At 32.8% G+C, this 27,187-nt stretch overlaps 1 protein-coding gene and 1 pseudogene across 2 annotated transcripts in view; one reads left to right on the plus strand and one right to left on the minus strand.

The window, feature by feature from the left end:
* Nucleotides 1-27,187, minus strand: part of LOC145266636 (2-oxoglutarate dehydrogenase complex component E1-like) — a 146,565-nt gene that overhangs the window by 65,042 nt on the left and 54,336 nt on the right. The window contains exons 2-3 of one of the 2 annotated variants that reach the window (XM_080122560.1): nucleotides 15,900-16,091; nucleotides 2,731-2,833 (exon numbers count right to left, since the gene is read on the minus strand). In XM_080122560.1, the coding sequence (XP_079978686.1) occupies nucleotides 2,731-2,833; nucleotides 15,900-16,091 (295 nt within the window). The remainder of the gene's footprint in view (nucleotides 1-2,730; nucleotides 2,834-15,899; nucleotides 16,092-27,187) is intronic. The other variant, XM_080122561.1, reaches the window with a different exon arrangement.
* LOC145266787 (U2 spliceosomal RNA) lies at nucleotides 18,229-18,366 on the plus strand (annotated as a pseudogene).

Below are 27,187 nucleotides of genomic sequence, written 5' to 3' on the forward strand. Positions count from 1 at the left end.
TGTTAAAGTTTTGTAGCTGCAAGCATCTACTCTTCAACAATACTAATGGTGCAACACTTCAAAACTTTCATTTGGTCTCCAAACTTATTACATGTTTGTTCCATGTTCAGCAAACAGAACGAACCTAAAAACGGCATCTTTTAAACACTGACATTATAGGTAAAAACAAAATTAAAACTGTCTTATTGAAGATCACTGAATTCACTTCAGTATGAAATCATTAATAAATTAATAATATCCAGTCTGTATCTATTTTCAAAGATATTTGTTACAGAATGTTAGATGCTTATATCTGTACGCATAAACTTTTTGATTTAACTACAAAAATCAATGTGCAAAAACTATAATAGCTCAATATTTCAATGTATTATGAAACGGAGCTTAGTATTTTCTTTACCTCCTCTCTAGGAGGTTGGATACTAGGTTGGGTGTGGTTTTGAAAGCCAGCACAGTAGGATTAGTGCACTCTGGCCTATATAAAAAGCCTGAGCAGCTGTATCAGCATCCCCAGCAGGGGTGCCTCAAGCAATTACCAATAAACTAATCCCTTCGCAAAGAAAAGATAAAGCCTGGGAGAGTAGACCTCCAACTGAACAGAACCATACCTCAACAACAACAAAGCCATTGACCAACTGATTGTCAACGTCATATCCTTGATTGGTACAAACACCTACTCAATCTGTACCAGCAAGTGTGTATATATATATATATATATATATACTAGCATGGGTGCCCGGCATTAACCGAGTGTTTGGAAATGTATGCTGAGCAAAAAAAAAAAAAAAAAGGTCAATTTTTTAAACTTTGACCCCTATTATGACCCCTTAACATTTGTTTTGGCCTCAAATCAAGGTATTCAATTAGATCTATGTGCAAGGAACCTATATTTAAAATTTCAAGTGTTTAGACCCAAAATTGTCAGAGGAGTTTGGTAGAGTTCTCAAAGGTTAAATCATTGAACTTTGACCCCTTATCAGCCAAATTTCTGGACGAAAACCGATCACAAAGATTTTCCCAAATCTCAGTATTGTGGATATCAAATTCCGAGTCTGTAGACTAAAAATTGACAGAGTTATTGCGTAGGGAAATGTAGACAGACACATTCACTTTTATAGATATATATATATATATATATATTATATACATGCATTTTTAATGATTTAAATTTTTTTCAAGCCATATTTCAAAAAGAGTTTAAATAAGGTTATCAAAGTTTGGTTAAAGCTGTTTCTAAAGGATGTTTATTTTCAGTTATATAACATTAATTTATGTGTCTGTTTCCATGTACATACATGACTTCAAAACTGCATTAAAGCAAAACAAAAAGTAAATTTAACTGTTTAAATATTAAAAAAAAAAAAAAAACGATGTTAAACTTCTTTAAAAAATAAAAAAAAACAGCGATTTGAAAAATGCAAAAAATCTTTTGTAGGTGTAAAAGAAAAAAAGGGGGAGGGGTTGATGGCAGGTAGGCTCGAACTCGGAGCCTTGAGGCCAATAGGCTGACGACATACACCTGCGCCACAGCGACGGAAGCAATGTAAGATGTTAAATTTAGTGATTAAAATGTGAAGGAGTTCAAATTGAGGTCAAACATCACGCTATTCTGCAGATTACTATTTCTGTGAGACAGTTTTTAAGTGTGTGTTTAATGCGGTCAAATCCGCACTTAATTTTACTGCGGGATAGTTCTTTTGAGTTTTTTTTTTTTTTTTTTACCCAACTGGTTTTGTTTCCCCTAACGTGTTGGAGAAAATCAGCTCCCCTGTTTATTAGGGGGAGTGTCCAAATGAAAGCAAATGTCTGATATGACAGTGAAAACCAACATTGACCAAACGTCCATCACTTTCTGGACGTTGTTCCCGGGCTAGCCAAGAACCACGCATTAGTTTCACATCAGTTTCGCTTTTATATGAAAAAGCCGAATCAACACGTGAGAAGCCAAAATAGCAATAATTTTGTAAAAGTTGCTGTAAATAAATCTAGACACGCGTTCGCAAATCATATATATTATCTAGGGGGTATATAAACACTTCAAAGCGATAGTACCTCTCCCCCAACCCCGGCGGAATAAGCCTTTCTTAGACATACAAAAACTCTTGAACACATTTCGCCTTTTTATATATATATATATATATATTATGAAGACTTGGTGCACATAGGTTATTTTCCACCATTTTGCTTCTGTCATGACCATAATAATGTTTAAAAAAATTTATTTTATTAAATTTTGTTTTCATATTAAACATTTTATAAAGAAAGGCAATAAAATTTTGCAAAATACTCATGCGCATTACCAGGTTGGGGCAGCTAGTAATTTTTTTTTTTTACTTTGATAAGAAAAAAAATAAGAAAGAAATTTTTAATTGTTTTTATTATAACTTAAATACTTAAAATCTTTTCCAGTCTAATTCAGTGTGAAGGAGATGAATATTTGGGAGACCTTGTAAAAACAGATACTTTTGCAAGTACAAGATAAATAATACATGCTAAAACTAAAAGTCTCTTCTATCAATTTAAGATGAACTGAAGAAAAACATTCTTAAAGAATTAGAATACTGATTGAGTGAATGACTGTCAGTGGATAGATCGGATGCAGTAGAGAGGGTGGCATTCTGGGAGCTGAAAATGGTAGTTAGCAGCAGCAGTAAGACAGAAAAAAAAAATGGCCAATAACTTGATGGCTTCCCGCATGGTTTTTTTTTTTGTCTTTTAATGTTAGATACATACCCAGTCCATAGTTTGTGAGAATAAGCTCCGGGGGAGTTTCAGAATCTAAATCTGCGGAAGCGATTCCTAAAGGATCCAATTTAGCTACATTATGACCACGAATCTGTGGGAAAGGGAGAAACAAAGTGAACACATGTACATAACCACAACAAAAAAGTGCGTATCAAAATAAGCAAAATTTATGGCCCTGTTTTGATTTTAATTTTTTTTTTTTACGTTCTGCCTTTATAAATTTCATAGAAAGTAATTTCAATAAATGTGCACATTAGAAACTGATGCAAGAATTTCTACTAAATTGTTTGTGTCATCTATAATCGAGGATAGAAAAAGGTTCTCCAAAAATTATCACTTCTAATTGAAAAAAGTATTCATTTTTTTTTTACCCTTTTTATCACTGAATACTTAAATTTATACAACTAGAGAAAATTTATCCAAATAATTTTTATACCCTACAGAATTTGTCAGAATTCATGAGATGATGTATTTACAGGATGCAGACCAATATAATTTCTCTAAGGTAAGGTATTTAAAACTAATACATTGTCTATTGGGCATTACAGAGTTTCATTAATTTGAACATGCCAGGTCTGAAGTAGAAAGCGGCTGAGTGGCTGACAGATTCTTCAGCGCTGCTCAATAGGCAAGAATCTTGAGGTAATAAAAAAAAAGGGGAGGTGGACAAATCATTGGTTCAAGACAAGTGATGCCCATTTGTTTTTCCTCCAATCAAAGTAGGAATGAATATATATATATATATATATATATATATATATATATATATGAACTTTTACACCTGGCTGAGTTTATTTTACTTGTAAATATTAACTCTTTAATATTTATAATATATTTTAAGTTTACCATTTTGATTACCTTGGTAAACTTATTGTAATTTTTATTATTTATATATATATATATATATATATATATATATAGCCATTGATTTATTTATATTTTATTTGCAATACTGATAATTAAACGTATTTACTATTTTTATGGAAAAGCATTTACCTTAATGCCAAGTGGGAATAAGTGTTCCCTTTAACTTTGTGATGTCCCCCACTCCCTAGAAGAGCTTGTGTATCTATAAAATACAGTTATCCATATTCATGGGTTTGGTGTTTCTACAACTCTTTATTGTGGCTAGATCTAGCAAGTATCCACATATGCTTTGTGCATGGATAAATGTGAAAAATCAAAAAGGAAAATTAAAAACCGCTTCTATGTTCAGTGACATTTCATCTTTATTCAAAGGCTTCCTCAATTAAAAAAAAAAAAAATAGATAAAATTTTTTTTCAATTTAGGTTTTCAAAATCATTTTTTATTATATTGGATTATTAATTTCATAACTATCATGATAGAGTTTAGAACTGGCCTACAAGAAAATCTTGCATTCAATTAAATATTTGTATGGCACAATCACGTTGACACACCGGTTCTCGCCAGATCACCGAAGTTAAGCAATGGGAAGGTTAGGCGTAGGACCAGCACCCTCACCCTGTAAAAAGAACTCTTTGCTACAAAAACATCTACAAAAGTTGTAGATGGCCTATGCCCCTCCAGGGGCTCAAGGGCTATGGATGGATGGATAGAATTAAATGTTTAGAAGCAAGTATTTATATTTAATATATATATATATATATATATATATATATATATATATATATATATTTCTCAGAAATTCTACAATTACAGCATGCCTCCCACTTTGTTTTAGACCAATCAAATTGGTTGATTATTTTACTGTGGAGCAATTCGCTTTCACAGTTTTTTTTTTTTTTGCAACGAAGAACAAATAAAACTTGTATTGAATTTTTGAAGTAGGCCTTTGTTGTACTTCATCTTATTTTTGCCATTGTCTTGGAGTTAAAACGTGTGAGAATAAATATCTTACATCATTTTAATTGCAAAAAAGGAATGCCCATTTTGCCTCTGAGAGTTGGTAACAACCTCAAAAGGTAATAGTCTTATCTTCAACAGGAACTATTTACAGGGTCATTTGTCTTCAAAGATCGGTGATTACAGCCGTTTGGAGGAGTTGTATGATGCGTTCTGTACCACAATCATCAAGAAGTTCATAAATAAAGTTCATGAATTATTATTACCAGGTCTTTAGTTCTGACCTTAAAAGGAAGTCTCTGTTGCACATATAATAACTTGGCCAAATCATTAGGCTAAATATAAGTTAAGAAAACCAGAATAAAGAGCACCATATAGCCTTATATGTGAAGAGTGGAGTTCCACAGATCTTTCCTCAACGGCTGCTTTCTGGAACTGAAAAGAAACACATGCAAAAAAAAATAAAACGCCAAAGCAAATAGCTGCGGTAAAATAATTAACCAATTTGATTGGTATAAGACAGTGGGAGGCATGCCGTAATTGTAGAATTTCTGACAATATTGCTTTATGTTAAATTAAAGGTTTATTTAGTAATCCAATAGTTTACAACTACAGTTCTAAATTAATCATATAAACTTTAGTTTATCAAAGAAAACATTACATATTTCATTCAATTCCCTTAGAATTTGTGTGAAAAAGAAATATGTATAAATTAAATGAATGGTAAATACGTTTTAATTTTTATGTCTGTGGGAAAGTATACATTGATGAAGTCGCTTCCTGAATATTTGTACTATAAAAATGCATATTTTTGAAATGGACAGAAACAATTGTCAATAAAAGTGTTTTTGAATTAAATATTTTTAGAGAATCTTTTTCCTTAGTTAAGTAGAAAATAAACACTGCAGTAAGAATTTATAAGTTTCAAATATGTACTATTAAAAATGCATTCATTTACATTTATTAAAATAAAAAATTTGAAATTCTATCTGATAATCAATAATGAATAAGTAAATAATTTCAATCATTGATCAATAATAAAATGCACTTAATATTTTTAAAGTTGTATTAATGCAATTATAATTAAAATGCACTTTAATTTGTAAAATGTTAGAATTTTGTTTTATTATTATTGGTAAGGTCATTTAACATTGTATCCAATAGAAAAAGTAAACGGATTGAAGGTAAAAGAAACTGATCATAACACACCCATCATAAAATTTAGGTAAAATATGAACAGGAGTAAAATATTAAAACAAATTTTTTTTTTTTTTTTTTTTTTTAATTATCGAGTCACCACTTACCAAAGCAAAAAGCCACTCTAAGATAAAGGTTAATGAGATTGAATAATTGTCAGCTTGAAGATGAGGAACACTATGGGAGTTTTAACACTGATCAATAATGTTCTGATTATTACTTATGAAGTGGTTTTTGACAAGAAACTTAACATTAGATTTGAAGATGACTGAGTTGTAATCAGTTGTGAAACAGTCACATGGTAATGTGTACCACAGACAGGAAATCCTTGCAGAAACATTTTAAGTCATACTTTTGGAAATAAAATTTAATGAAAATGGTTAGCCATTTTATCCTTTGCTATACAAGTAAGAACTGGATGATTATTTTACCCCCATTCTACAATGTCTAAACTATTATTAATCTTGACAGATATTTAAAAAAGGAATATTATTATTGATAGTAAATTATACAGATTGGTGTAGAAAGCACTATGGAATTTCCATGGAGTCATACTAGGTATTATCTATTATGTTTCTTATAAAAGATTTGATTTTAATTCAAATTTGTGGAGAGAAAAAAATATCAGATTAGGAAGTTCTAAACTGATGGCAGATAAAATGAGACATTGGCCAGACAACAGCAATAAAAATAAAAGCAAACAACTACACACAACTAAAAACTACACACATTAGCTGCATAATCATCTCCTCCTCATGACATCAGGAACTTTTCTGAGGCAAAGAAATAAGCTAATGAAAAGATAAAATAGAAACAAAATCAACTGAAAACAAACCATGCAAAGAGAAAAAAGTTTTTCTTTCTTATAATTGAAGACATATACAGCATGTCCCCTCCAAGAGATTCTTATAAAATATTTTTTAAAATGGATTGAATATATTAAAGGAAGACTTTAAGACTTCCCTTTTGTTGCCTACCATATTAAAGTTATTGTTAGATATTAAGTTAGACCTAAATAGTATTTAAACTACCAAATCAAACTTTGATTAGTCAATTTTCAGTATTTTTCCACCTGGAAAATTGGTAATATAGAAACATTTTACAATTATAACCAAAAAATAAAAATCAGCAAGATAAATTATTTTTAACTTAATACAAATGTTGTCTCCCTTATAACTAAAATTTTATTTCTTTTTCTGTAGAAGTTTAAAATAGAAACAAAATTTAAAAACTAAAATACCTTCATACCATCCTGGACAGCAAGTACATAATCAATAAACATGTCATATATGTCCTCCCTTATAAGAATTATTAATGCCAGTAATTCATCAAGCGCAATTCACTTTAACCCATTTCTCAGGTGAACTATTTCAAGCAAAAAAGTTTCAAAAGTTGAAAAAAGTTTTTAATGTAAGGTAAAAACCAAGTAAAAACAAAGTTCTATCTTGTTTCGGTACTATTGCTTTATAATTCTCAAGGCAGATTGATTTTGCATCAGAATAATGCAGCAAACTAAGATTATGAGATATTTCATTGCCAGTTAATTTTGTAACACATACGAGATACCTTATGTTTCTCAATTTGAGATGAGGATTGATAATTTGTATTATTATTTGGAATATCTGGATTACTGTTCTCATCAAGTGTTATTCTCAGATTCAACTAGATGACCTTCAGATGTGTCTTGTTGAACTCAGAGAATCTGTACAGAATTTCCAACGAAACACTTTAATTCACAGGAATAGCATGCTCTCATTCCATCAAGCATGACCAGGTAGAAATCTTAAATAATATTGGAGATGGGAACAGTAGTCCCAATAATACAAATTATGAGATAACCTTGTACACTTTTTAGCGAGAAAAAAAAAAAAAATTGAAGAGATATCTCAAAGAAAAATCCAAGAAGAGATTAACGACTGAACACAAGCTAGTATAAAAAATTCCACTCAAGAAAAAGAAAAAAACTAAAAAGGTTGTGGCTAATAGTTATTCTAATTTATACACAAAAATAATCTTCAGGTCAATAATTGTTTTAAAGAAATTTATATCAATTATTCAGACCAACATTCTCACCTTGGATGTTATTCTTGCATTTCAGCCAATGTAATCTCTGCTCATCAAGTGTATTTTTACAAACTGAAATCTATACAGAATTTCAAACTCAACTTTTTATTAAATCCATGATAAAAATATTGAGTACCAATCTGCTTTAAGCAACAGTTTTCTAAACGTTGATGATTAAAGCCTCAGTACACAGAATTGCTGACTGAATAAGAACAATCTATCCTAATAAAGGGTTAGTTCAAAATTCTGTAAGAATTTCTCAAATTCCAAGGTTTCATTGGCCAAAATGCTGTGAAAATAACATCCAAGAATATTAATCTCAATCTAAATTATTTTATTAAATTTGATTAATTTATAATTGTTGAAAGATAAAAACTACAAGCTTTGACTAATAAATCCATAAACATTTGCACACATGCAAAGAAACAATGTCTAATGAAAACTAGAGTTTTTTTTGTTTTTTTTTATAAGAAAATCAATTAAAATTGAAAGAAAAACTAATGTTTCAAAGAAAACATGCATATCTCGACTTGTGGCAAAAAAAAAAAAAACACTTTAAGAAAAATGTTCTATTTTGTTGGAACTTTCAAAATATGATTTTGAACTATTGCGGACATTTTATTTAAATGTTTTTGTTACATTGAACTTTTCAGTTTTACATTATCTTCATCAAATTAGTTGTAAAATTATAACAATTTGGTTCAATTAATAATTTAATAACAAAACAATACTGTGATAACGTTATGATACTATGAATAAGTGGACAAACTATAGAGAGTATGTCAAATCTACTGAACTTCAAAGATGGGATGGCTCCCTGACCATTATGTATTATCTTCTGGGTGGTTGGAGGATGATAAAGTGAGCTTGAAAAAAAAAAAAATGAAAATAAAAGGGATATAGCACTGTTTCTGGTGGTGGACCGAGAAATGCAGTCATTTAGAATTTCTAGTCAAAAGTAGATATATCAAGGAAACCAGTGTCAATTAGAATAAGGATAAAAGGAGATTAAAGTAGACCAAGATAGTAAGTTAGAATTATTCAAGAAAACAGATAACTAACTAGTAGATAACATCAGGTGAACAATGATTTGCCTCAACAAGCTAATGATCTCAAATCTTATTAAGTTGTTTGCTTATAGTAATTGTCTGTATTTTTGAGATGAGGTGTTTTCATCGATTGAGATTGTCGGACTGACTTCCTCATCTTGGTTGTTATTGTCACAACATTTCGGCCATTTTGCCCTCCGGCCTTCGTCAGGTGTTTTGTATCGAATTGGGGAACCGTTTGTTAGGAGTCTCGAACCCAACCCTTTATTATTATAACGGGGGTACCGTGTTCGGACTTCAGCTAGGCTTTGGGACATAGTTGCTGATTCTGTTTTGAATGTTACTTTTTCACTGCCTTCGTTCAGGATTGAACTCAGCACATTTGAGTAACTGTAAACTTTGATACAACGTCTAGGACCACTCGGCCATATGTCACTAGGACAATTCTTAGTTGGTTTTTGTTAATGTTAAACCTATGTTGTTATTCAAGGTTTTCTCTCTCTATCAGAGGTGTCCAAATTGCATTCAGCTCTATGCTTGGTTTGCTCAGTAGGTTGTTATGTCCGAGCATGTGAGCTGTTTCTTTAAGTTTTCTCACTTTCCAGTGGGTCTCTGTTTATTATTTTTACTTCATCCCATAGGGGGCGATGGTCCCCCCTCTCCATCCAGACATGGTTGGCTATACCCGATTTTTCCGTCTCCCCTTTAGTTACCGCTTTTCGGTGTTCTTCCACCCTTACTTTAAGGGGGCGGCATGTTTCACCCTTGTAAACCTTTCTGCAACTGCATGGGATGGAGTATATGTAGTTTTTGGTCATGTTCTCATCCATGCGGGGCTTCACTCGTACCAGGTGTCGTCTGAGTGTTGACTCGCTCTTTAATACCGTCCTGATGTTGTAGGGGGCACATATTCTCTGAATCTTTTCGGAGATGCCTCGTATGTATGGTAGGCAGACCGTTGGAGGTTTTTGGGTTTCATTCTCCTCTCTTATACTATTAACACGTCTGGTGGATAGTATGCTATTGGGGTAGTTGTTACGACGGAGGGTATTCTTCAACCTGACCATTTCTTGGTGGTATGTAATGGTGTCGCTACTTATTGTCTCTGCTCGATGTTGTAAGCAGCGTGCGATTCCATGTTTGATACTGTATGGGTGATGGGAGTTTAAGTTTAGGTATTGTCCGGTGAAGGTAGGCTTGCGATATATGGATGTCTTAAACCCATGCTCTGTGCGTGATATATCAAGGAAGGCCAGTTGGTTATCTTTTTCTTTCTCCATTGTGAATTGTATCGATGGTCTTATTGAGTTCACATGGTCTAGAAGAGCCTGGATGTCTTCCTGATGGGGTCAGAGTATGAAGGTGTCATCAACGTATCTTAGCCACATGGTGGGCTTTAAGGGAGCTGAACCTAAGGCCATGTCTTCGAAGTATTCCATGTATATGTTTGCCATCACTGGTGATAATGGCGAGCCCATAGCTAGTCCCTCCTCTTGTCGATATAGATCAGTATCCATTCTGAAGTAGGTTGTTTCTATGCAGAATGTAAGAATGTAGCAGTAATTCAAGACAAACTAGCTGCGGACCTCTCCAAAGAAGAGCGCACATGTGTACCATTGCCAAACCTAATGGAAATGCTGACATTCTGCATAGAAGCAACCTACTTCAGAATGGGTACTGATCTATATCGACAAGAGGAGGGACTAGCTATGGGCTCGTCATTATCACCAGTGATGGCGAACATATACATGGAATACTTCGAAGACATGGCCTTAGGTTCAGCTCCCTTAAAGCCCACCATGTGGCTAAGATACGTTGATGACACCTTCATACTCTGGCCTCATCAGGAAGACATCTAGGCTCTCCTAGACCATGTGAACTCAATAAGACCATCGATACAATTCACAATGGAGAAAGAAAAAGATAACCAACTGGCCTTCCTTGATATATCACGCACAGAGCATGGGTTTAAGACATCCATATATCGCAAGCCTACCTTCACCAGACAATACCTAAACTTCAACTCCCATCACCCATACAGTATCAAACATGGAATCGCACGCTGCTTACAACATCGAGCAGAGACAATAAGTAGCGACACCATTACATACCACCAAGAAATGGTCAGGTTGAAGAATACCCTCCGTCGTAACAACTACCCCAATAGCATACTATCCACCAGACGTGTTAATAGTATAAGAGAGGAGAATGAAACCCAAAAACCTCCAACGGTCTGCCTACCATACATACGAGGCATCTCCGAAAAGATTCAGAGAATATGTGCCCCCTACAACATCAGGACGGTATTAAAGAGCGAGTCAACACTCAGACGACACCTGGTACGAGTGAAGCCCCGCATGGATGAGAACATGACCAAAAACTGCATATACTCCATCCCATGCAGTTGCAGAAAGGTTTACAAGGGTGAAACATGCCGCCCCCTTAAAGTAAGGGTGGAAGAACACCGAAAAGCGGTAACTAAAGGGGAGACGGAAAAATCGGGTATAGCCAACCATGTCTGGATGGAGAGGGGGGACCATCGCCCCCTATGGGATGAAGTAAAAATAATAAACAGAGAGACCCACTGGAAAGTGAGAAAACTTAAAGAAACAGCTCACATGCTCGGACATAACAACCTACTGAGCAAACCAAGCATAGAGCTGAATGCAATTTGGACACCTCTGATAGAGAGAGAAAACCTTGAACAACAACATAGGTTTAACATTAACAAAAACCAACTAAGAATTGTCCTAGTGACATATGGCCGAGTGGTCCTAGACGTTGTATCAAAGTTTACAGTTACCCAAATGTGCTGAGTTCAATCCTGAATGAAGGCAGTGAAAAAGTAACATTCAAAACAGAGAATCAGCAACTATGTCCCAAAGCCTAGCTGGAGTCCGAACACGGTATCCCCGTAATAATAATAAAGGGTTGGGTTCCCCAGTTCGATACAAAACACCTGACGAAGGCCGGAGGGCAAAACGGCTGAAACGTTGTGACAATAACAACCAAGATGAGGAAGTCAGTCCGACAATCTCAATCAATTGTTTTCTTATACTGAACAACCTAGTAACTGTTCTATGGTCATTTAATGTCATGCAAATTTTGTGGGAAGCTATTTTGTATATGCTTTCCAATTCTTATATTTTTAGTTTGCTGAGCAAATTAGTTGTCTTACATAGTGCTGTATGTGCTGTTCGGTAATATACTCTTTGTTATGGTTTATTCGATTCAGTGTCAGTCATTGTTTTTGGTTTGGTTGTTCTGGTTCTATATTATGGTTTTGTTGTGTTATGTACACCAAGTTTAAGAGATAGGTTTATATTTTAGCGAATAAGTATTTCTTTTAAAAAGTCGATTATTTTGGATGGTTCTATATTGTTGAAGATATCTTTAAGGTTCAATTTATGATAGTGTTTCTTTCGACATGGAGTAAAATCAAAGCACTAATAATATATGCTTAATGGTTAGTTTCTCCTGGTATATTATGCATAATGAGTTTGGCGCATTCCAGTAGGCACAAGTGTTATACGAGTGTGACTTATGTGTAATAGTTTAGTATGACTTTTTTTCTGTTAAAGTTGTTTTTAGTAGGCAATTCTCCAATGATTGGTTAAATATTTTGTAATTTATTTATACATTAATTCAGTCCCTCTTGCCATTTATTGATGATCATTTCTAGCCTGTACATGGTATTTGGCTGTTGGAGAGTTTTCTCTCTGCAGTTCTTTTTGTTCCTTGGTCAGCGCTATCAGTTCCATTTAGTCAGATATGACTGTATACAACAGAATTATTTCTTTATTATTTGAGAGCTGATGTATTTTGTTTAGGGCTTGAATAGTTAGAGGTGTTGTCATTTTTTTTTTTTAGTGCTTTTAAGGCAGCTAAGGAGTTTGTGACTGATAAAGTTTTTTATGTTTACTGCTATTAATTTGACTCAACCTAATCACTAAAAATAATTTTGGCACTATATTTAGTAGTCTTTTACTTAGTTTTCTTTCACATATGGCAGCACTCACTAATTTACTTTGACTCTTAGAGCCATCCATGTATATAGGTAGGTGGTTAGGGTAATTGATTTTTATGTTTTGGAATCCTTTGTGAAATATTATTGAGTTTGTTTTGTCTTTTAGTGTATTTAGTCATGTGTAACAGAAGTTTGTTTGGTTTGATTGCTTCTTTTGTTTTTCCCAAACAAGGTTTCATGTTCTGAGCTGAAGATACAATCATAGGCTGAATCTAGTGGATTTGAAGCTATTTTGATAAAATATTGAAGAGCTAGTTTTTCCTTTCTTATTGATAATAGGGCTTCATTAGTCTTTACATAGACTTTCTACTAGAGATATGCTAAAAGCATGAAGTGTGATTCTCAATCCTTGGTGGTGGCTCGTTTCCAGTTTTTTTTTTTTTTTTTAAGTATGAAGGTTTTGCTGCTTCATATATAAAGGATCCATAGTCCAGCTTAGATCACACAGTAGATTGATGCAGGGGGTAATGATTGTTGCAAATTGGCATGGTCTTTACAACATAACCTAATTAATGATTTGAATTAATTGAACCAAATTGTTTTGAAACTAGAACGAAAAGTTTTTTAATTAAAAATTTTATGCATCTTATTCATAGCTTATAATGGTTTTTGTTCAATTTTCAAATTTAAAACTTAACAGATGCTTCAAAATATTCCATTTTCACTACTCCTGGCATAACACATGCCTTAAATTTCTATATAAAGAGTTGTTTCAATCATACAATTCTATGACATCAGGCAAACACTACAACAAAAGGACCTTACTTATTAAAAAACAAAAAGATAATATTCTAATTGATATGAAACCCCTCTTGTCTCCAAGCAAGGATAATTTACCTGAAAAATTTAAGACCAAAAAATTAAATATTTGCATGTTTTTTGTAGTTTATGACTTTCAAATTCAAGTTCCTAACATGTTCAAATATTCATAAATTTACTTTGTAGACCTATATTTTTTTTTCTTTTTTTTTTTTTTTTTTAAGTAAACAGTCTTAATGATTCCATTCAACCCATAGATCAGACCCTGACAAATCAATGAAAGTGAATAAACTGAAAATATTATGTGGTCTTTCCTATTACTGCAAGATGACTATAGTGTAGTGGACTGATGACTTGATTGTGTCAAATCTAAATCCAGTTGGATATGTAACATAACTTTCACTTATGGATGTTGGTAACCTTCATGTTGTTCTAACTTTTTTTTTTTTTTTTTTTTTACACAGAGATCACCACTTATCAAGGCCTGGAAGCCACTCAGGGATAAGGGTTATTGCAAGTACATTATGTTAGAGAGGAGATTTGATGAAGTGTTTACTTAAGGGGGTGGTTCATTAGGAATTTGTTAACATTAGACTTGAAGACATCCAAGTTGTAGTCCGGAGGGAAGCAGGCAGACGGAACAGAGTTCCATAGGCGTGCAGTTCTAAGAAAGAAGCTTTGTTCATGAAATCCGCGTTTTGATTTAGGCACAGATATAGAGTGGGGGAAATTTTTTACAGTGGATTCAGCTAGTCGGGTGTTTTTCGTGAAAGATTGGCGAGGGGGGACCAGGGATTGGAGTTCAGACGAGCACCTGCCATGAAAATAACGATAAAACAAGGATAGGCTTGCAACGTCTCTTCTGTGGGAGAGGGGTTGCAGGGTAGAGAAAAGGGCATCCCCCACTAAACCACGAAGTCTATTTTGTACTCTGTCAAGGCATGATAGGCTGTTTTTGGCAGCTCCTGCCCAGATATGGCAGCAGTATTCCATCCTTGGACGTACTTAGCTTTTATATAGATAGAGAATTGCATCAGTAGTGAGATATCTTCTGGAGCGGTAGAAGGATCCCACCATCTTTCCAGCGACCTTGTAAGTACTTGATTCGCAAAAGAATTGGCAAAGTAACCAAACAGAACCAAACCAGTCAAAAAGTCATACAATGCCAATTCATACAAATTTAATTTTTGCAAATTGCAATTGGTTTCATTTTTAAGCAAATAAATTGGATAATAATATTATTTAATGTCACATCGACTTCTCTTGAACTGTTCCATGCCAAACTCAGTCATTCCTGTGAATGTACTTAGAGTTAACAATATCTTTGCATATAAATTAATTTGCTTTTAAGGCTAATATTTCATAAGTAAATCTCTGAATGATAATCTCAGAGTGGCATTACCTGTCAGGATCCTATCTGTGGATTGGATGGAGAAATAAGAAAAAAAACTTATTTTTACGTGATACTAATAGTCATACAAAATATGATTTTAAGTAAAACAATTCTGCCTGGGAGTCAAGAAATTTCAATATAATTCACTCTTCACTGAGCAGAGGATTACATCACAATCTCTTGTCCTTGGCCAGAATTTAATGTCCAGAAATTTCTATGTAGTTCTCTTTTCAGTCAACAAGTTAATAAGTAAAGGGATGAAACAAACTTTTTGCCTTCAGGCAGAATTGTATTTTATATGGCTATTCACTTTATTTTTGTACAATATCTAAAAATAAATATTGCTTTTATTCATAATTAAGGAGCGTTTATTCTTCAAAAATAGAGATACTATGAAAATATAATTTAAATTTATATAAATGAAAATGTTTAAGACATCGGTACGGAAGCAATAAGTAACTTAACCAATATTTGCACTTTTGACTTTAGATTGGCTTTAATTGCATCAAAAGTGTTTTTGACCCTTTGAACATTTTTCACAACTATTGCTAAATTTTATTTTAGAGTGAATGATTAACAGGTTTCTGATTCTGCTATTGGTTCAAGTGACAAATCTCAATTCTGTTTACATTCTGTATCAGGATTCTGAAGAGAATTTGTTTTTATGGTAAACTATGCTGATTTTTTGTTTATTATACAGATTTTTTGAAACAATTATAAATCCAATGATTTGCTTTGGGTATAACTTATAAAATACTATAATAAATCTTTAAATAAATATATGAAGCTATACACATACTATACATACTTGGATTCCAAGAAAGGAGGAAATTGTTATCTCACCTGATAGGACCTGATAATGGACTGCACAGACAGGTGGTGCTCAATAATCTTCTCACTGGGGCCCGTCGGAGCAGGCATAATTTGTGTACTTGTTTGTACTGGGGAAGTGGCACCGGTGGTTCCTAACGTAGGAGGGCGCATGTAGGCAGAACTTACACCCAGGGCACTGTTACGGAAGTAGACATCCCAAGACTAAAAAAAAAATTTAAAATTCTTAAAAACATGAAAAGCAGACAAAATAAAATACAAAGAAAAAAAAAAATCATGTCTCAAATTAAAACTTGTTATGTCTATTATAAAAATACGTTTGGCAAAACAAAAACAAACAAACAAAAAGAGAACCTGCTTCAACTAGATCCCATGGAAATTCCATGGGGTTTTCTACACTGATCTGCATAATTTACTGTTCATAATATTCCTTTTGAAATAAGGTCCACCAGAATCAATACTATTAAGAAAAAAAAAAAAAACACTTCCGTAAAAATAATTATTGCTCGCTAAGTAAATAAAATCAATGTTTTTACAAAAAAATAAATGCCAGCTATTTTTATTTTTACATCAAAACAAATGTCACATTTTTGAATATATTTATTTAAAATTGTATGGTTTTACTCAACTGAACACCATGTAATTTGATTTTGGAACAATTCATTTTAAAAGGAGAAAGTCAAGATTCTTTACCTTAGTAACATCAGATTAATTACCATCTTTTCTGATCAGACTATAAAAGCTTTGACATAATAACCATGACGACATGATCAAGTTAATGTGTGACAGCAAATTGTAAAAAAGGATATCTTCAACTGTGCTGGTATTTGTGGATCTTTTTAAATATTTTATGCACCCAATGTTTCAGGAGATTTGGTCATGAGTTCATAAGAAATGATTTGATTGCATGCAACATGACTGATCCTTTAGATTAGACTGAATGGAGGAAAGGCGTGAAACATTGCTTGGTGTTAACCATCCTACAACTTCAGACACCCGCAACACCTTAAATACCAAAACTGGATGATGTGTGAAATGTGATAAGATGAAATTGTTGTACCTTATTAATATGTGTATTCATTAGATACAAAATTGTTTTCTGCACAAAGTGCTTGATTTTTATTATTTTACAGCAGTTAAGGAGTTGGATCTAAGAATTAAAGTTTAAGAATTAAGCATTACAATTTTGTAATGAAAAAAAAAAAGGAAAGAATATAACCCAGTTCACTCTAAGTAATTTGTTAAGGGTTGTTTTAAATCCAAAAAAAATAAATATCTACGTTTTGAATGACTGAGCTAACCTCTCTAACTGTTAAGTATGGACTAACATAATCAAGTTCTATTTCAATCACATGAATTTAGAGTGGCTTTCAAATGGAACAAATAGGCTAATATCAATCCTCATCTCATATAGCATAAGATCTTATTGCTAACACTAAAAACTATTGCACACAAAAAAAATTAAGCATGACCCAAAAATAACTGCTACTTTCTGGTTAGTTAAGGAGAAATCCTTCTAAACCAAAGCAATTTTGATTTGTTCCAACCAAGTGGATATTTTAGAGATAGAAAACAAAATCGAAACAATGAATTTGTTAATTTGTATTTTTCAAACTTTTAAAGGTTACATTGTCAGAAAGAGAAAAACAATCATATGCTTCATATGTTAAAAAATAAAAAAGACCACGGTTACAAGCCGGATATAAACAGACCAGTTGTACTACCCGGTATTGCTGAGGTTCCATTATATTCAAATCTAAATATTACTATAAATAAACGCAAATGAGGAATGCTAACCATTATTCAAAAAATAATTATTCTCCTTAGCAGGTTTTTCTTTTTAAGATGTGCATTTAAGAATATCTGAATATTAGCAAAACTATGAACCAGATTATATATATATATATATATATATATATATATATATATATATATATATAAATAAATAAATTGTAGCAAAATATAAGTTTATTAGTCGCGTGCAAGCGACTCTATAAGTCGGTTGGTCAGTCTGTCCGTAACACTTTTGTGCTTGGCCTTTTTGGTTAAGATCAAAGGTCTGTTGTTAATAGATGCTATTCTTCGCTTTTTACGCTTTTCTTGGCCTTTTGGCCACATATGGTCTTTGCTTGTAGTATCTGCCGGAACATACTACAAGCAAAGACCATATGTGGAGGTAACCCCACATATAAGACCTTGGTCAATGTAGGGGCAACCCTTCATACCAATTGTCACTATCCAGCTCCCCTATTCCCCAGGAAATTGGTCCCCATTTCTCCTTCACTCCTCACATTAAAAATCGGCCTTGTACCTAATTTGCTCGGTAGGGGAGCAAATAAATACCCTTTTCTTGGTCTTTTGGCCAAGATCAAAGTGTAGTATCTGTTCTTACTACATGCTGTACTTATGTTTGTAAATTTGTGATATAAAGTGGGGGATCACTTTTCAGTATTAATTTAATGTAAAATGATCACCCACTTTACAACCAGTCAGTCTCAAAGCCATTCAAGTCATTCTCCAGATCATTCAAGTTGTTTTTGAAGGATTCCAGTTATTTTTTAAGCATTCAAGTCATTCTTAAGGTCATTCAATTCATCCTTAAGTTCATTAAAGTCATTTACTTTTTATTTATTTAAGTCATTTCAGTCCATTTTTCGGTCATTTTAGTTTATCTTTAAGAATTTCATGTCAATCCTACATCCACACATTCATTCATTACACGAGAGCACGCGACTAATGGCTATCGGCCTTGTTGTGAATAAGACTCTACAAATGAAAACTGCCTAGTTAGAATCAAATTTTAATTTTTCAACTTTAATGTTATTTAAAAAAAACCAGGGAGAAAATATAAACCATAAAAAAATGAAATTAAAATATTTCAATAATGTAATGACACACAAAAAAAGAGCATGATGAGCTAAGAATTATTTCAAACTATCTAAATTTGACTAAAAATAAGACTATTTTTGTGCTTCACACCATTCAATATTCCCCTCCTCCTTTAAGATCATATGCATTTAGTCACATTTGTTTTTAAACTACTTTTTTTAGTAGCAACAATACTCCAGGCATGGGTGAATAGACATACAGGATAGAACAGAAAAAAAAAACAGTAATTTACAGGCTTGAATAATCTTTTCTAAAAATTCTGTACATATTTTATATTTATTTCAGGTAAAAATATAAAAATAAGAAATAACATTCACTCATAGATTACATACTTTTTTTCAGGGAGAATTTGTCCCCACATATTTTTTCATTCCCATTTCAAGCAGGGTTGCAGAGTTGGATGGTCAAATATACCAGCCTCCCACACCTATTCAGCAAGCATTTTATAAAGACTTTTCATGTATAACATTCACTTGTATGATAAATATACTCACATATACACTCAACCAGCATTATAGAATAAGTTAAGATAAACAGGGATAAAAAATTTACAATTAAATTTTATTATGTAATCAGTTTAAAAGGGAATACAATATTTAGGGATAGGGAAACCTATTTAGGCCATGGCATTTCAAAGCCAAAAGCTTCTTATTAGAAAAGGGGAGCAAAAACATACCAATCCAAGCCAAAATCCATTTGATTCAGGAACTGGATAACTTTTGAATTACAATCCGATTGTTATCCAATGTAATCCAGTGATTTCACCCAAAGACAGAATTTTCATTGATCGTGTGTGACGTCACAACCAAAACGAAAACAGTTGTCAAGACAAGATTTGCAGTGATCCAATGGACCGAAATATCTTGAAGTAGAAACACTGCAGTACAGTACAAAATATATATCGCCAAAAGTAAAAGCAAAACCATACAAAAATTGCTAAATTGTACAACTTGTAAAACCAAACAGGAAAACCATGTAAAAAAATAAATTTATTGGACATAAGTAGTCAGAGTCTAATAAACAATTCTGACTGCCTCCTAGTACTCTTAGAAATCTGACTGACTCCAGTTAAAACCTCATACTCCCTCCAACTGACTCCACAACCCTGATTTCAAGTATTGAATTTCTTGTCACCTGTGGAATACCTGTAGATATTTTACTGAAATAGTTCAATACTTTTGTAAAATCTAACTTATATTTGTTAAGCAGAAAATTAGCCATATTCAGTGCCTTCTTTAGTACTTATGCACTATGCTAAGCAACAAGGTCATACAGTGAAATGTGATTTGGAGAGGAAGGGGGAGAGAATAGTCACACTTATTATATTCTAACTGCCATCATGGATCTGTTCTTTTCTATATGCCGTTTTAATGAGATTTATAAAATAAAGTCTTTTCTTCTATTATAAATACATCCAAGAATTTCTATAAGAACGTCTGTTCCTTGTTAAACACAAGCTCTGTACTGGCAAACCAAAATGCCGCCCAGGCTCTGTACTGGCAAACCAAAATGCCGCCCAAGCCCTGGACTAGCACTCAAAATGAAACTAAAGCCCTAGACTAGCACCCAAATGTATTTTTCAAGTTCTTTAGATCTTCAAATATTTATGCATAGTGGTTAATTTGGTTGTTTTGTAGAAAAACATTGTTTTTGTTGTTGGCTTTTTCAAAGAGAAGGAAAAAGCAATAACAATTATGTTTGGTGCAAGTCAAAAAGCTGATATATTAAGACAGTCTGATCTGGTAATATCAGAAACAACTTAATGAACTAGATGAGTTTTTAGTGGTTTTACTCACTTTAAAATGTTTATTCAGTTCAAAAAACAAGTGTTGAGCATTATGTGAGAACAAGCAAAATGCCTGTGAATTGATAACTAAATATTTAAAATTTTGAAAATGACTTACAAATATAATAAAATACTGTTAGAAACTTACTGACTGTTACGGTAACATATATTGAGTGGGTTTCTAACAGCATTTTGTATAGTTTTTTTGTTTTTTAAAATTATTTTTAAGTCATTTTCAACATTTTCATGTTTAAAAATGAAGGCTTTGATTGGTTGATCGATCAGAAAATAGAAAAATGGTAAATGACCAATGTACAAACCAAGTATCAATGTATCAGAAAGATTGCTATTTGGGTTCAACTTTGAAAATCCAGCGAAATAAATTTATATTAGATTTATTTTTTTTTATCAAAACTGATTAAATGACTGCTAATCTAAGACCATCGATTTTTACAAGATTAATCTATTTCAATCAACAAAAGAGAAACTATTTTCTTATTTCACAAGCCCAAACAAGCAACTGAAAACAAAAACAAAAGTGCACAATTATTCTTTAAAATTGGTACAAGAAATTCATTTCAAAAAGTTTGGATAAATACTATTGTTTCAAATAATTGCATTTGGCAACCGATATTGAAAACAAGACTAGTTCTTACATGTTGGGCAAGAATTCACGTCCATATTCATGTCTGAGAAATTCTGTCCTTTTTCTATTTAAAGATCTTAAGTTATTCTCTGCTCTAAAAATGATGGAGGTTCTTAAGTAAAAAAGATTCAATAAAAAATAGATAAAGGATCAACATTTATTTTTCTTTTAGAATATTTTTAATTTAATCAATTGTAGAAGCAAAATATTCACAAATTGTAGACACAAATGTAAGCTTACTTTGGAAAATGCAAAGAAAGAAAAAAGAATACACACACACACACAAAGCATAATCAAGTTGACACACCAGTTCTTGCCAAGTCAACAAAGTTAAGTAACGATAAGCCTGACGAGTACCAGATGGGTGACCATTTGGGAATACTAAGTACTGTATAGGGTGGCAGAATGAAAGCATTTCCACCATCAGGAACAGTAAGGCACCTCCTTCCCTCTGCTAGCCAGTAGGAGGCCGTTGGGCAAGGTTGAGTACTTTCTTAACCCATCCCATCAGGGTACATAAAGTCACAGAAGGTAGGTGATAAATGAACTGTTATGATGGTTTCTTATGAAATTGATTGTGTTAGGCAAATGATGTTGATTGAAATACAATGATTAAGACTACCCGCTCTGTATGAGCACTGCCACTATAGCAAGTAATTGCAACCTACTATAGAGCAAAGAACATCATGGTGAAACGGTTTGTATATAGAAGGGACTGAGGAGCCATGATCACTGAGATCTGTGAAAATAGATCTGATACATGAAAATGTATATATGTGTGTGTGTGTGTGTGTGTGTGTGTGTGTGTGTGTGTGTGTGTGTGTACAGGATGCAATTTTTCACTAATTAACCAATCATGAATTTTGGAAGACAGCTACTAGGATGAATAATATGGGCTATATCAATTTTATGCAAGTGGTGGTGGTGGTGGAGGAAAGAGGAGGTGAAAACTTTGTGAAAATTCATATATCTCAGACTTTTTAGTATTTTAACAATTAGATATCAATTAAAATATTCAGAAAATTTCACTCTCTTTTTGGAGTATTTTTAAAAGTTTTAGGGAACATAATATGGGCACATATACCATGGTATATCATATCTATAGTGTCAAGCCGAGTTAACTTTAAAAACGCAGCTTTGATTTTACCACTAGTCTGAGAAATCGACCTAATCTTTTACATTCATCCTCACATTCGGTTTAATGTCCGTTTTACATCCTGGCATTTTGTTAATATTTTTACAACTCAGCATTTTTTTCAAGTGCTTGTGAAAGTCTCAGTTATCAAATTGGAGGTTTTATTGCTAATGTAATTAGATCAATAAAGATGTAAATATCGACTTATTATCCATCTTAATGTCAGGTACTCAAAAGTAGGTATATTAATAAACATGTTGCCAGTATATTGATAGAAATATTTTGCCTATATTTTGGACACCAGTATCTATTATACTAAATCTGAGTAAATCAACTAAGTCTTAGATCTTCTATCATGAATGGAAATTTGGCATCTGTCTGTCCAAAGTATATACTATTACTTCTATGTCTGAAGTTAATGGATTTACATTTTATGATTATTTTTATAGTTAATCAATGCCTATTGTTCTGAAGTATAAATAAATGTATATATCGTATATTGTTTATTCAACCAGGGAAGTGAGTGGCCAATGGTGAAAGAAAATTTGAAATACAGATAAATCTCTTAACCTGGGTGTCAGGTGTTAAATTCTCAGAGTTTATTGCAGGATGTTTAGATTTATAATCATTATGACTAATATATATATTATTGATTCTGAACAATGTCTTTTGCTTTCAATCTCCATGTTTGGTTGGTTGTTTTTGTTTTACGGCATATCAACCCTTTTCGGGTTATTTAATGCCGAATCCAAAGATTTTGAAGAAAAATGCTTTTAATAGAATATATTTGTTGTTTTCACATCCGTTTCTATTTAACCCATAGTTGGGACCCTAACAGGTACTACCACTCCGGGTCAGAGTGGACCTGGGAGCAATGGTAATTAAAGGGTGGCTCCACACTCCCCAAAGCCCACAAGCTGGGGCCTCACCACTGGATATAGTTTAAGGTCATATCCAGAACCTCAATCTCCACGGATATTTCAGAAATTCTAATTATTTATTTCTTGTCTGCCAATTTATTTCTACTTAAAAGTATTTGTTAAACAGGAAATGTCAAAGAAAGCATCTTTATTGGATATTTGATGTCATATACAGTGTGGTGTCATGTCAGTATGATGTCAATGCAATAGCAATAAAAAATCAGTTGTCAAGATGATTGAAAAGTATTTGATTTGATAGCATTTACAAGATGACACTAATCTTATATAATCACCTCCTTATATATGAGACACTGCCATATCAGAAAAGCAGTTGAGGAATAGGTGTCAAAGATGAAAAATGCAAAGTAGTTCCTTGCTTGCATTGTATTTCCCTCTTATGCTCTGAAAATGATCATTTTTCCTTAAAGGCTACAACTGCAAACGGTTTGTGAAGTAATTAGATGGCTTGTTTTATTAAAGAATGACTTCCTGTTTCTTTCCTCCTGCATATATACTGTGTCATAATTTTGACTTGGTTGAAACTGATTGGAGTTGTTTACAAATTTTTTTCTTATCTGTCCACATGCAAAAGAAGGGGATGTATGCTTCCCCAGAGATTTCAGTTCGATTTTACCATTGGCTGCTCAAATCCTTGATACGAGTAGTCGAGTAAGGAGCAGCATTATGTTTGACAATGAATAGTGAACGAGATGAGATATCTATACCTTCACGACTGGTCAAATGCACTAAATATGTACACTAAATGTTTTTCTCTACCATTCAGTTTCCTGATTGTGCTAACGTACAGAAAAATTAAATGTAATGTGAACAAACACTTATATAACTCCCCACTTATGATGCTTCCTATAAATCTGGTCCTTAATTATAGTAGCCATCTCAACAATAATCATATGGAGTAAACAAAAAAAAAATATTCATAACCAACATGAATTTAGAAATAAGATTTCACGTGTTTGTGGGTTTCAGAAATTTAAAGCAGATTATCTTTTGGGGTCTAGTTCCACCTTGAAGCCTAATATAAAGATATCTGCAAAAGATGATCTGATCAATTGCAATATTTGACAAAAAAAAAAAAATGTTTTAGATGGAAGTTCATTTACGGAAGAGGAATTTGAATTTTTCTTGTCCCGATTTCTCAATATATATTATCTGATCCATTCCAACAGACTTAAAAAAAAAAAAAAAAAAAAATTTTTTTAATTAAACACGGTTTTAAATCAATACAAAGTGATTGAATGCTATAGCTCAGTAATATACTACAGCCAATAAAAAGTTTTATTTTTATTATTTTACTAAGAGTCACCATTTATAAAGCCAAAAGGCCACTCAAAGAAAAGGATTAATGTAATGGATGGATTGTCAGTTGTATGATAAATATTACAAGAGTATTAAAAATGAATAAAATGGATAAATTTGAATTTTTATGAAGATGTTTTATGGCAACTATTTGTTGACATTGATTTGAACATGGCCATGTAGTTTATAGGGAAGTAGTTACATGGTCAGAGATGGGAAATTATTGAAAAGATACTCTGAACACAGAGAGCAAGAAAAGTTCTTTGTAGTTGTTATGCAGATGGGAAATTCGTGAAAAGAAACTGCTCAGAAATTTCATTTGATACTAGACATACTGAGAAAGAAAAAGTTCTTTGTAGTTGTAACAAGATGCATTCTTGCTGTGAATGTCTTACGAGAAATCATAATTGGAGGATTGGAGTTCAGTTAAGCACCTTTTATGGCAATAATGATAAAGACTAAATGGAGCATTGCGAACTTAACGTTTGTAATTCTGTAGAGACAGGAAAGGGTGCTCTAAATAGCACAATCTCAGATCTGGTAGCACTACTCCATCTTAAGACATATCTGGCTCTTCTATAGCAGGGATGCAAGTAGCCAATTGCAAAAACAATCAGAAATCAATATGAATTTCTCAATCCACACCCCACCACCCCACCGTGTGTATGTGGTAGCACAGAAAGAACTTAAACAGAAGACAGTGCACCTGTGTGGGGAAAGAGACAGGAAGTCATTACTATATGAAATAAAAGTTATCTAAACCCTCCTCCCCTCATGAATTATTTGAGGTTTAAGCCTTCATAGTAAAATAGATATGACAGTTCTCTATGAAAACTGAATATAAGAGGGAAAAAGAAGGTAAGGAAAGAGGAAATAAAACTCAGCCAAATAGTGAAGAAAAAATAAAGCAGTACAGCACTATCAGGAGTTAGATACTTTCTAGAGCAGTAGAATGATTCAACTATTTTTCAGGAAACCTTAGCAACAGATTGGCAGAATAATTAACTAATCCTGACAAACAGATTAATGAAGAGAGTTAATCCTTTTATGTTGTCAGATTAAGCTTCAAACATGTACGTGTATTTGGATAGAGACATATGTAAACAGATAAGCTGATAACCACCCCCACATCTAGACATCAATTTTAGTCTTCAAATAACATGTACTCATTTTAACTAACCAATGACAAAGCTTGAAAAATATAAGAGCAACGTTGCCCAGTACATTGGTCGAAAAGGCAATGCATGACATTAAAATATGTTATATATTTGGGGCTCTACAGACAAATTTATCTTTAGTTGACGTTTGACAACTAAATATTTTTGTTTACTAGTCAAATAGAAAAGTTACTAGCCAAACTTGCGTGATTTTTGGAATATGACATCTTTGTTCTGTAACGAGTATGTACATAAAATTTTTTCTGCATGGTTTCTTTTATTTTTAACTAGTGGGGGTACCCGGCGTTGCCCGGGTGTTTGTAGGTGTGTGTAGGGATCGAACCGGAAGCCCTGAGGCGAAGTTTGAAAATAAAATCGGCCAGCCAGAATGAGTTAGTGAAATATGTTTGAATTTATTTAAGTAAGAACGAAATTGACAGGTGCGCGCCCGGAAGTCGTCAAGCGTTAGGATGACGACGACAACGACAACGTAGGCTTGTTTGTTATAAGCGAAGTAAAAAAAAAAACATTTTAATTAAGGGGGGGGGTTAAATCAAAACATTGAGAAAAAAAAAACACAAAAAAACTAACGTATGGCAAACGAATGATGAAAACAGAAAAACGAACACGTGAAAAATGGCTTAAATAAGCCTGTTTTGATATTAAAATTTAAAAAATCGGTGGGTACCCGAGTGTTTTTGAGTGTGTGGTCGGGGGTGGATAAGCGAAGTAAAAAAAAAAAAAAAAAACAGGAAAACGAACACCACATGAAAAATGGCTTAAATAACACTGCTCAATATTTAAATTTTTAAAATCGAAAAACATCTCACACCACGATTCTAACCCAAAACGTTTAGATAATGAACCAACGCGCTAACGCGACGTACATGAAATTTGTTCAGTTTTTCAACTATTTAAAGTAAATCAGGTCATGACGTCATCTGATGCATGCGTAGAACCGGTCGAGAGGGCCGTTTTGAGGGCCCTGTCGAAAATTGTCAATTTCGGGGTGAAAAAAAACAAACGTTTTTGGCCAATTTTTCAATATTTTTTGAGCGAAGGATGGAGCTTCGATATGATACCGAGTTTGTGAATTGTTGTGTCTTTCAAAAGTTTTTAGCAGACACACAAACATACACATTTTCGCTTTTATATATATAGATAAGTAATTCTAAATATGTTGAGAATTGAAGATATAAACAACTTGAATTTCTTCAGATGTTTTTCTAATCAGTCTTCATTAAATAAAAAGTACAGTGTTCTATCAAACTTTTCTTTAAACAATTTGCTCAGTTTATAAAAAAAAAAAAAAAAAAAGTAAAGACTGAAAAAGCGTTTTTCACTCAGTAATGAGCTTTGGAAGATTGTCAGTGTGGAAAAAAAAAAAAAAAAAAAAAAAAAAAAAAAAAACAATCACCAAAAGATAAGACTTTAATTATTTCATTTAAAA

This window comes from Euprymna scolopes, chromosome 41 (genome assembly GCF_053919585.1).
Source record: "Euprymna scolopes isolate OS-2025 chromosome 41, ASM5391958v1, whole genome shotgun sequence".
NCBI classification, from domain to species: domain Eukaryota; kingdom Metazoa; phylum Mollusca; class Cephalopoda; order Sepiida; family Sepiolidae; genus Euprymna; species Euprymna scolopes.